Genomic DNA, 12,747 nt, shown 5'->3' on the forward strand with positions numbered 1-12,747 from the left:
AACTGAATCAAGGCAATTCAAATTAAATTTTAGCGCTGGAAACAAGTGTACACAATGATTTACAGTTGCTGTATAAAGATGGAGATGTGCCCTTTGATTTGGGACTCTGTCATTATAGGAACATGAAGCAAAAATCCTGCCCACTCGGCATGATGTTGTGTGTTTTGAGGAGAGTTGAAAGGGGAGCTTATGACTGACTGGTCTGAAATTATCGACGACATCGCGGCCCATTTCCTACATTCCACAGCAATGTCTGCAATTTCAGTAAAAGGGTCTGCCGTTTCTCTTGCGACGAGGCAGAGTCGCGGTGATGAGTGCATGGGGGGACTGGGCCACTGGTGTGTATGGGATGGAAGCAAAAGTGTTTGAGGAAGGGAGGTTTAAACCAATTTTCTTGTCTACGATGTTTTTCCAAAGCGAGTCCCAATGGCAGCGACATTAAACTGATGCTCGGTGTAGTGGGTTAGTTTCTGCTGACAGCCAAGCTCTTTCTGCACCTCCAATGTCAACTGGATCTGATTATTGCCTACCAGATCCAGATAATGTCGGCCATTGATCAGGCTATTTATCTTGAACCCCCACAGCGCTGGCTTGCTTTCAGAGACCACTGCCAGATAAGCAGATAACATTGTCTCTAAAGGCTTTTAACAAGCGGAAGAAATACTTTCCCCCTACGTCCCTGGCTGACATCTGATGTGAGTCTCATATCTTTTTTCCCCTCAATACACACACAAAGGGTGGGCTTTTGGAAAGTGTTACCGTTGAATTAGACACTTTCCCCCGCAACAGCAAAGGGGGTCACAGAATGTCAATCGCATTCTGGGTGATAAATGCTGCTTAAATGAATTTAAGGAAACTGTGCATGGACAATAAATTCAGGTACGATACTAAAGTCAATTTGTTAGTTCAAAACAAATTTAGAAAAATAAGTTTTTACATCTCCGTGTCAGAATATTTGATTGAGACAGTTGACTAAACAAGACATCAGCTTTTCCTGCAGTTTTTCTTCTTTTGGCGTGCCTTGGCGTCCCAGTTTGGTTCTGAATGCTGGATGTACTTGTCTCTTTGTGTACGGGTGTGTGTTTGCTTGCACAGCTGTGTGTCGTCCTCACATTAATAATAGCAGTGAGTGACAGATTAATTTATGTCTGGCTGTGTGTCTGAGGAATTGGGAAGAAAGGGCCTGTCAGTGCTGCTTGTCGGGAGGGGGTAGAGATTAGAGCCAGTTGTCGTTGACAACCCAGCGCAGGCTGTGGGAGATAAGGTTGGGTAAAATGAATGAAGAAAATCTTCAGACATTCATCATAGGAAACCATTGCGAGGATGGAGTGGGAGGACTTTGTGGGTTTGCGCGTGAAGACAAATATTTTGTTGGTTTTGTTTATATTTGACCATTTGGTGTATTTGTATTACGCTGCATTTATTTCTCTGAAGACAGGAGGACATTTTAAATCCTTGTAAAACAGGTTTTATTTGCTATGAATTGTTCACAGAGAAAGCAGTAATTTTCTCATACCCATAGGAACATATAGTACTTCAAAGAATATCCTGTAATCCTAATAATCTTAATACAATACTTGAATTTGATCAGATACGGGATCTTGGTGCTATCTTGGGCCATTGCTCCTTCTGATTTCTGCATCATCTGAATCATCTACACATAACAATCCATCGATCCATTTTCTGTGCCGCTTGTGCTCATTGGGCCGCGGGAGAGCTGAAGCCCATCCGAACTGACTTTGGGCAAGAGGCGGACCACACCCTGGATCGGCCGCCAGCCAAAGCCTTAAATCAGAATCAGAATCATCTTTATTTGCCAAGTATGTCCAATAAACACACAAGGAATTTGTCTCCGGCAGTTGGAGCTGCTCTCGTAGGTCAATTGACAGAGAACACTTTTGAGACATGAAGACATTGAGAAAAACAGTCACTGAGCAAGAAATTAACGTCATTTCATGCTTTCTTCCTATTGGTTGTTTTGCTGACAGCTCTTGTCTTGCCAGCGAGAGGCGGACACTCTGTGATGATTTCTCAAAAATCTGACAATGCTTTATCTGTGGCTGTTTGTCTTTGGTCGCAGGAACCATACATCCTTTATCATTGCCCCTGTCTTTCTTTGAAATGTACGACAACTGTTTTTCAGCTACGATGGTCAAAGTTTCCCATCTTTTGCCTTTGCGCCAATATCATACAGTGCAAGGCTTTAGCAGTTGTGGCGGTGCTCATGTCACTGTTTAAAGTTGTAGCGGCTGTACACTTTGTCACATACTAAGATTAACTCAACATATGATATCCATGACATGATGTTATTACGTCATTGGCTAAGACCGCCCCCCTTTCCTCTGACTGGTTGCCTCTGTGTCGAGGCCCCAACCCTCACTACTGTGAGCGCACCCGCGTTTGTTATGTTGACAGCGCTATTTTAGCGGTGGAGATCTTTGCTTGCGACGTAAGTAAGCTCGAGAAATTCGAATGACCTGATTACAGGCCTCTCGGCAGAAAAACGTCTGGAACTCAGGAATGCGTGGATGATTTGAATTCATATTTCACGTTTACTGAGGCACCACAGAGCCAATACAACATCCCAAATACTCGAAAAAGTTGATTTGGTAAAATACGGGCCCTTTAAACCATCAAATACATCTTTAATTATCTGCCTATTTCTGAAAAAGTGCGTGTGAGCGCGGTGCAATTCCTGTACTGTTAAGCACCACTGTGGCTAATTTACAGCGTAAAATAACCACTTTGAAGTGGCGCCGAAGCACTGTTGTATCAAAGCCATGAGGAGCTGCAGTGTTGGCACAGATTAGGATTAGCTAACAGTGTTACCAGCATTAGATTCTGAAAAATGTGTTATAATAATGGTCGTCTACGTTTTCACATGGGAGGGGAGGGAATTGTGCGGCGTTATCATGCAGCACACCGTTATGTGAATTGACAAGTGTATCTCGGTGGTGGTGGTGGTGGGAGGGGGTTGGGGGGAATGTTTTTGTTTGGTGATTTATCCATGCACCACGTAGGGCCTACTAGTTAAAATGTTATTCCACACTGGGGGCTCTGCTTCCGCGAGTGGAAGCAAACGCTCGCCGCTGAGCGGGTCGTAAGAGAAGATGGCCAAACGCCAGGAGGAACGTCTCGGCAAGATCCAGCCCATTGGTTGCCATTCTAATGAAAGCTCTATCGCTATAGGCCCAGCTGTATGTGGGGCAGGATGAGGAACTTTTTCACCGCATGAAAGAGAGCTGCCCCAAAAATGAGCTAATCTCACCACGGCAAGAAATGTGCTGTAAACTGTCTCTAATTCTTTATTCTTAGGGTATTTTGATGGAAATAGTCACAGACATTATTAAGAAACCAATTGATCTGTGGGGAAATGCATAATACCTCCTTTAGGTCTTTATGTGTCCTGAATATGCCATGAGTTATAGGAGTCAGTGTCGTACTACCATCTGTACTAATGTTTACGTTCAGAGTTAGATAACGCTAAAATGATTGTTTATTCGAATACTATTGTAGATGGCAATTCGAGTGAGGACGTTCGCTCAGAAAGTGGTTGTTGGCTGTATAAAAGGGGCACCGTAGAGAGCTTTTGAACATATAAGATAGCGTGCACTCATGTTACACTTACCAGTAATATTTCAAACAAGGGTGCATTTGATGTCGTAGCAAGAAAGCGCATGAAGCTTTTCTCTGTGATTGTAATCGAGCACAGAGTTCCTGTAAAAGTGGACTTTGGTTGACGATGAACAGGCTGATGTTTTCCACATCCACAAAAAAGAAATCAAATGAATATGACAAAATGTCAGGAGCTGATGACAGAATGACCAGACCATAATAAGTGAGATGCATCAAATCCATACAGACATTGTGTTCCATGCGCAGATGCCGTTTTGAAAGAAAGGAAGCCGAGAGTGTGTAACGTGCGTGCCGATCTCTGTCAGAATGTCATTGGAATTAAAAATAATGTGCACTCAGGAATCTGGGTGCTGATTGTTCGGCAGAGTGGCTGTAATCACAGACTTGTGGTTCCGCTCAAATCTTATAAGCGTTTCAAATAAAGAACAGCAGCTCATTCATAGCGGCTGCTGCTGGACTGGGTGACTTTTTCTGGCTGTTGAAGTTATGTGAATACATTTGGGAACCATCCAGGTCATGTGCCTGAGGCCAAATCATGATTCTTGGTCACGTTCTTGTTTTGTCCACTCTAAGCGCATGAATACCTGTTTGTAAATGATTTGTGTATGAGCACTGATCTGAACACTATGTACCTTGGCCTACAGTACAACGGTAAGGTGACTTCATGATTACATCTGTGAAACACGATGTACACAAGCATGTATGCAGTATAACACAATCTGTTGATGTAATAATGGAACAAACACATGGTCATGCAGGCTAGAGGTTCTAGAGGAGCCTTTATAAAGAGCATCTCTCTCCTCCAAAGCTCCACCCAAGTTTCCGGACTTTAACTAGCCACCTGAGGCCAAACCTTACTGGATGGTACTTAACATTCTTTGTTCTGTGTCATCAATTCATCCACAAACAGCCAGATGAGAGCCCATATCCATACGCTGAAGCCTGAGCAGCTGACTGCAATTTTAGAGAAATGTGTTGCCTCCACTGTTTAAGGATTTGGTTGGCTGGGCCGTGTTAAGCCCATTTCCCATGACTTCATGTTCAGAAGGCCAGTTCCAGCCAACGTGCCCTCGTTTTCTGTTACCGAGGGCTGGAATAGCATCTCAGTTATGGGCTAAGTCTGTTTTATGCTCTGTGGTTGCCGAAGCTGAGTTGTGCAGGGACAGACTTTGCAGTGTGACACTATTGTCCATTCATTGACCTCCCTGCCAGTGGGTTAATACTCATTAGACAAGCTATTGGTGCAAGGGTTTGCACCATTAAGAGCCTTACGCTGGAATGTCCAGCTTTTGTTTGGGATCTAAACAAGGCAAAGTGTTATTACTGCTCACGTGAAAACGACATTAAGAATTTTTGAACAGAGATGTTGTCAGGTGATCTCATTTAAGACAACCAGTGTGACAACAACACAACTATAATAGCCGTGTTTGCACCAAGCAGTAAAGTTCAGTTCAGGTCAGACGATACAGTGGGTACGGCGCGATGCTGCCACCACCATGCTTCACTGCTGGGACTGTATTGGAATACACTGACATGACTAAGACTTTTTGACAGGGATTCGTTGCTGTGATTTACGATGGCCTTGCTGCGAACAGTAAAACGAGCGGTCAACAACTGGACCAAAGTAGGCCAAACCCTAACTGCATAGGTCAGGTGATGAGCAGTGCCTGGTTTTCTCCACACATACCGCTTAGGATTTAGACCAAAAAGTTCTACCTTGGTCTGATCAGAGCAGAGAATCTTATTTCTCACCATATTGGAGTCCTTCAGGTGTGTTTTTTTTTTTTTTAGCAAACTCCATGCGGGCTTTCATGCGTCTTGCACTGACGAGAGGCTTCTGTCGGGCCACTCTCCCATAAAGCCCCGACTGGTGGAGGGCTGCAGTGATGGTTGAGTTTCTAGAACTTTCTCCCATCTCCCGACTGAATCTCTGGAGCTCAGCCACAGTGATCTTTGGGTTCTTCTTGACCTCTCTCACCAAGGATCTTCTCCCCCGATTGCTAAGTTTGGCCGGACGGCCAGGGTTCTGGTCGTCCCAAACGTCTTCCATTTAAGGATTATGGAGGCCGCTGTGCTCTTCGGAACCTTAAGTGCAGCAGAATTTTTCAGTTTTTCTTTTTTAATAAATCAGCAAAAATTCCAACAATGAAGTTTTTTTCCCTGTCTTTTGAGTACAATATTTGGCTACTCCACCCACCTCTGGTCACGTTGCTATGCCTCCACCCCTGATAGGTCAGCTGACCTGCTTTTGCACAGCAGCTCGGGACAAGAATTTTATCACACAAACAAACAAAAAAAGTATAATGTTTCAAGCAGATAGCGCACGAGAGAAAGCTTATTTCCAAAGTGATGGATTTGGGCGCACAGGACCTGCGTATTCGACTATCAAGTATTGTCAACAACATTTTCGCTGACACGGCAGTCTGTTTGTGTATCTCAGTGCGTAAGCAGTGTGCGTATTCCAAAATATGGGGTCGTTATCCCTCTCAACATCTCGTTAATACAGCAACAGGGAATCTTAAATATCTTGCGCAGAGGAGACGAGAACTCGCACACCGAACCGAACGAACCGTAGCTGAAAGCGGGCCCCTTGTGGCCGACCGCTAAGCTCTGTCACCTCCGGCGCGGTTCTGTTCTGAAGTGGACCCTGAGCAAATAAACTGAGATTTAAAAAAAAAATAAAAAATACATAAAAATCCCTCTCGGGCTCTATGAAGTTATGCCATAATTATAGACTGTGTGCCGAATGCCCTTCAGGCCTGCGTTGCGTTAGACGTGGCCTTCGGGCTGCGAAGATTTGTGTTGCGGCAGCACCCTTGTGGGGCGTTCAGCAGCGTCTGACATCACGTCGCGCCGTCCCCTGTGCAAGAAAGCCTCTCTTTCTGCCTGGCTCTTCCCTCCCCCTCCCCGCCGCCTCCGTTTTTTCTTCTCTCTCCACTTGCTCAACTCCCCCTCGCAGTCGCCGTGCTCGTGCGTAGCTCCGATGAAGCTCCTCTAGCTCGGGAAGTGGGAGGACCCGAGCGACCGTGAAGGCAGCAGTAGCAGCAGCAGCAGCATCGGATGAAATTCAGGCGAATTTGGGAGCGAGCACGGAACCCGCGGCGGACACAATCAGCGGTTTTCGAGCTCTTTTCCCTCGGATTGGTTCTCTCGCAGCAACAGTCCTTTGACCTCTTTCGGATATTCCGGAGCGTATAAACACATCGATCGGCCAAAGGGATTTGCTTTCTCCCTCGCCCCCTTTGTCCAAACCAACGTCTTCTTCTTTCCTTTTTTTCCGCCTTTCGCCACCTTGGGCGCCCCCCCCCCCCACCCCACCCCCCGCCTCCCCTCCCCCCGCATGGCTGCCCTCGACGCAAACGGAGTAGACCTCTTCCTCTTCCTCTCCCTCTTCGCCGGGTGTGTGGATTACGCCGTTGAATGAAAAGCAGAATGTGGAGCGAGGTCGCATTGGGCAAAAGTACTTGTTGTCGATGCCACAGTCGAGGTACGGTGGACGCTTATCACGCGTGCAATTTGGAATCTTGACACTTAGGCGAATGTATTGCATCGTTTTCTCAAACTATTGCTGGAGAGAATGCCGGCCACGTACCGAGCGCGTTTGTTGACGGCGATCTTTCGGTTTCTGTACAATCGGACGCGTGTGGCGATGTCGCAGCTTTGACTCGGGTGTCGCGAATCCACCAGACCGCAAATGATCTTTTTTTTATTTTTATTTATTTATTTTTTTTTTCTTTCCCCTCCGAGCGCAAAGTGGCTTTTTGAGGCGCATTACAATCTGTCGAGGCGATGCGTTCTTTTATTATCCGTCTTTCAAATCCCATCGCCGGCATATTTCAGGGGGAGTGCAAAAATGCCGTCGGCGGTGCGGGCACGGGGCAACAGTGCCACCAAGTGGGTAAAAAAAGCAGTGCCGCCGGAAAGCCGTCGATCTACTGTACAGTCCTGGATTCTGTTGACGTGATGTGAATCTTGCTGTATGATTGACACAAAGTGCGTCTTTGTTTGCCTGAATGCAATGTTCAGCCTCGTCTCATTCAAATGTGTTCCCGAGATCAGTGATATTTCAAAAATGTTTTCTGTTTTTTGTTTTTGTTTTTTTTGATTCCAGGTTTCTGATGCCAGCTCAGAGACATTTTTCAGCACAGCTGCACTTAAAGGTATGTGCGCTTTATTTAATTTGTATGTTGTGCTCAAGCAATGTTTGTGTGTATGATGAGGACACAGGTGTCTTTCTTGATTGTTTTTATTATTATTTTTTTTTAAATTATTATTATTATTGGAACTGCATTGTCCCAGCATTGTAATAATGCAATAGCACGTAGACAAACAGCTGGTTGCATTGTCGTGTTGTTCTGTGTCCAAATCAAATCCGTAAAACAGTTTTTGTCTCGTCGCACACGCGGCATGTAATATATCCGCGTTGCCGATGCAATGTTGTGTCTCAGCGAGCCCTTCGCCAGTTGCCGTCGAGTGAGGTGTTGTCAGGGGATGGAGCGAGAGCAGGAAAAGGCATCTCTTCATGGCCCCCACACCGCATGCGACCTCATTATCAGGTCGCTAATGTGCTGTTAAAAGCAGACTGCTTTTGTCTAGCTCAGGGCCAAACGTGAATGGGCATCGCTATGCCGGAGGGGGGCGCTTCAATACTCGGGCCGTGGCGGAAACCGGGGCGCTCGCTGATAACCCGTCCTCTCCCGTCCACCTTCTTCTCCTGCGCTTCTCCTCGGCGCAGACCCATTTCCCACATTCTGCCCTTTGATTCCCTCCCCTCCATTCGTCGGGGAGGGGGCCTCAATAGCCTTTGACAGGGAGGCTTCCTTTTGAACGGACTTCTCCGCAGACCGATTTGGTTCCCTTGAAAGGATTAGGGCCTCCTTTGTGCAGCTTAAATCAACAGAGGGCCACCCTCCTTCTGACCAGGGGAAACCGTACACAACATACGCGTATATTCTGCCGCACGGTCGTTTCCGCACTCTTGGCCCTTATTTCCATTTCAACGTCCCCTTTTCAGCCCTTCTTCCTCCTCTTCCATATGTTAACACCTCTTGTACTGAAATAGGCGAGTAAAAGAATCCAGGTGCAAAGAGAAGAGGGACTGTTGGTATTTTTATTGTGCGGGTTTTTGTTGGCGGGGATTTACCATCAATCCGAAGGCTTTAAACCACAGGACAAACAACACATTCTGATGAAAAATACTAGTTGGGGCTCAGATCATTTGTGAGACAATGCATGCTCATGTTTGTCAGCGGGCAGGTGCAAGAAGTCTCCGTTTGTTTGACGTTAATGGTTTACTTACGCTCAATACGAGACTAACTGCCTTTGAAAAGATAAAACCAACAAACATTCAAGAATTAACATCAGGTAGAAAGTGGCAATCAAAGCATCTTTATTAAGGCGGACTTTGTTCCAGCCTTTGACACAAGCTCATCTCGCACATAGCCCATTTGAAGAAAGTAGCGACACGAAACGTGTCATTTTATTGCAACAATAAGCCCAAAAATCCCAACAAACGGCATTTTCGAGTCATTTCAAAGCCTCCGTCAGTTCTTGTTTTCATGCATCCTAAAGAAGTATGTTTCTCTTTTGCCGTAGTCCTTAACGCCATTCTTTCCAGTGACAATAAACCCCCTCGACGCCTCACTTTCTCTCCCTCCGCCCTAATCGCTCTTGCTTCATTTTACCCAGGAACGGATTTCATTAACTCAGAGTCATGAAATGGAAGCTCTAATTAGCATGGACGTCAATGCCTCTGCAGGCGTCCTCTTGCACGCTCACCTGATACTTTTGCTCTGCAAGACATTTAGCGTCAGCTGGGGGCATCATTTTCAAGGAAGTCGGTACCCTGCCGGGACCACAATCCGACGATTGACGCGCTGCGTCGTGCACACGCTGGATATGACGCGAGAGCACAGCGTATGACCCAAGAACCCCGCTGACAGATCCACGAAACAATTGAAACAGTTTTCCAGAAACGCCAAAACTGTAAAAGATCACTAGATCTTTTCCCCATCCATCACGATCAGCCTTAATGCTCACAACGAATGTTTTGTTTTTTTAATTCAGCCTCAGTGGTAAGATTAGGATAATAGCACCTTCTCTGCACCGCTTCCGATGTGCTGAATGGGCTGTGTACAGTTTATATCTGTAGTTTGTTGTTGTAAATTGCAGTGGTTCCGAGCTGCCCTGCATTATACTGAGAACTGTTTCTTAAATCTCCGTAAATAAAGTACATTAAGACATTTATAACGCATATATAGAAAATACCTTTCAGTATGATGCAATGCAGATGTACAGCACTACGAACTTAATGGCTTTTAAATGAATACCTCGATGACAGCCAATCATACAATACAGTACAGCCCTTAACAGATTATGCATCGAAGTTTATCTGAGGAATTTTTGGTTTATTATATGGGTGCGTTAGTGAGGTATTCCCCCCCCCCCCCCCCTCCTCCTCCCAATTACCTTTTATGCTGCAGATTAACTTGCAATTTTGCAATCAGCATTTCAACCCTGCAAAATAATGTCCCTAAATTTCCATGAATTCCCATAAATTAACATAAACTCCCATGCTGGGTTCTTGGAATTGTAGAACCTTTTGACAAGTGTACACTATATATATATACACACACACACACACACATACACACAGTATACAAGAATCATTATTTGCGACAAGAACCACATGCTGCGAACTGTAATTATTTTGTCTTATAATTTCTGTTGAAGGTTACAAAGATGTCTTTTGAAAAAGCTGGTCCCTTGAGGGGCGAGTTCAGTGCAGCGTACACACGGTGTCGTGATTCTCACCCCCCATCTCCACTTCCACCCGCAGCACAACACTGATTTCACAGCGCTTAACTGGAGTTAATGGGAAAATTAGGCGACGCCAGCGTGAAGAGTGCCGTCGGTGAAGTGTGTCAGGCTTGAGTGCTTCTGTCACTGGGGAGGAGAGTAATGTGCGATGCGGAAGGTGTAATTTGCAGCGCTGATGGCATTGTTTTAAAAAAAAAAAAAAAAAAAAAAAATAGCCAAAAGAGAAAAGCAGGGGTGAACGTACGTGGCAGATATCAGAGCTGAAGAGCTCCCTGGATTGTCACGGAGAGCTCTGCAGGCTGCAAAATGGCCTGTGAGGGTATTACTTGTGTGTGGGAGGCTTGCGTTTCTCTCGCCACGCGGCAATCTCTCTGTTTCACGAGAGGGAGGTGGGTGATGGAGCTGTGTGCACTTCATGCCCGGGCAGCCACCTGCTGTAATCTCGAGTGATATAGAGCGCAGCGATCACGCTGCAAATCACCGAGCCGCCCCCCTGGAAGCCATTGAGTTGACTGGAAAGAGGAGGTTGGCCTTTCACAGCCCGAGTGTCGCTTTACTGCCTCGGGCGCCCCCGTTCGCTGCCCTCGTGCTGACCTCCCGCTAACCTCCAGCGTCTGTGCGGTCTTGGTGGCACGAAATCAGTGCTGTTTTTGGAACTTGACCTGATGTGCAGTGGAAAAATGACCCGGCTACCATTTGCCTGTTGGGCCTTCTGAGGGATGGCTGCAGTCAAGGACGATCTCGTTTCTTCTGACTGGGGCAGAGGAGGTCACCAGGAGGTCACTGCCCGCTCCCTCTTACATCTGTAACCGCTGCAATAAAGCATTCCTGCTGCTGCAACTCAATCAGAAACTCCATTGTACTTCTCCAGCACCAATTCATAGCGAAGGTTATCTGTAGCCATGTTTCCGATTGAGAAAGTTTGGGATGATGATCGTTATATATCGTCGCCGTCAGGCGGACTCTTTGCACCTCCAAAATGACTAAACGCCATCTTGCATGAGTTCCCAAATACCGCTTCATTGAGGTTGGTATTATACCTTATATTTCCACCCTAAAATCATGTTAAATCACGAATTCAATATACTAAAATAATCACCAATTTATCATGCTGTCATTGTTTAAAATGGTAGAATACGTAGCCAGCACGTCACTCGCACATTTAAAAGTGAGCGCCCATGCCAAGCCCTTGGCCGAAAATGAAACCATTTAATATGTCACAAAAACAAACGCCTGTGTTACGCCATCTTCCCACCAAACTCTTTTTCAAAGGTCTCGAAGCCACGCGTGCAGCGTATTAAGCGGAAATGAATGTATGCGTACTCCATGGCTCACTGAGCTTCCCTCTGCAACAAAGCATTACAGCCATCGATTTCAGCAAAACAAGCCTTCTCAAATCTATCTAACCATACTACTTTCACTCATCATTGTCTAAAAAGCATGCAGACTTACACTCTGGGCAACAAATATTCAGCCCGGTTTCGACAGAACGTGAAAAAAAACAAAAAAAACTCTTCCCAGACATTTTGAGTATTCAAAAGAGTCAATAAATGTGTTCGTAAGCTATTTTCACCCCTTTTGCTCGGTTAGTATTGCCTAAAAATAACAGACGAAGTGGGGACAGACTAAAAAAATATGAACTTGACCATATTTGGATATATGGGCTTTCTGCCTGACAGCAACGATATGAAACAGACCCACCCGAAGGACACATGAGCCAGCACTTAGGTCACTAAATTGTCAAACTCATTCTTTATATAATTGTCGGGTGCATGACTTGGTTTGGAAGTGAAAATTGTAGATAGAAGATGGGCTCAAATGTGCACACATAGTAGCACTTGTAGTCACTGGTAGTGCAGTGCTTAATTCGTCTGGCTTCCATTTCAGCGTCAATTCAGTTCCCACTAAAGTGATGGTTTCAATTTTTGTGTGAAATGAAAGGTTGTCTGTCTCTATACGTGCGCTGTAATTGACTGGCAACCAATCCATGGTAGAGCTGTGCCTTATAATGATAAATATCGTACTACGATATGAAAGCATCATATCGGTATGCTACCCTGGAAGAGGGTCGCATACCCTCTTCCAGAGCCAGTGCCGCAATGTCCATGCAAAGTCTCCTGCAAAAATTAATTCACATTATTTCTTGCTTCACCTAAACATGGGACATTGTCATCTTTGGTAGCTCTTGAAGAGATCTTGTGTACGAGATAAATAAAAGACATTGCAGATGTTTAAAAGTTCCGACGGGTGCGTTGTCTCGGTGGGTTCCGCCATTTACCTGTGCCGGAAGTA

The 12,747-nt window shown here is 45.5% G+C and overlaps 1 protein-coding gene across 15 annotated transcripts in view; it reads left to right on the forward strand.

Moving 5' to 3' along the window:
• Positions 1-12,747, forward strand: part of auts2a (activator of transcription and developmental regulator AUTS2 a) — a 316,982-nt gene that overhangs the window by 274,975 nt on the left and 29,260 nt on the right. For 14 of the 15 annotated variants that reach the window (XM_061702005.1, XM_061702003.1, XM_061702011.1 and 11 more), the window contains one exon: positions 7,748-7,796. In XM_061702005.1, the coding sequence (XP_061557989.1) occupies positions 7,748-7,796 (49 nt within the window). Of the gene's footprint in view, positions 1-7,090; positions 7,124-7,747; positions 7,797-12,747 lie in introns of those variants that run through there. The other variant, XM_061702018.1, reaches the window with a different exon arrangement.

This window comes from Phycodurus eques, chromosome 17 (genome assembly GCF_024500275.1).
Source record: "Phycodurus eques isolate BA_2022a chromosome 17, UOR_Pequ_1.1, whole genome shotgun sequence".
Classification (NCBI taxonomy): domain Eukaryota; kingdom Metazoa; phylum Chordata; class Actinopteri; order Syngnathiformes; family Syngnathidae; genus Phycodurus; species Phycodurus eques.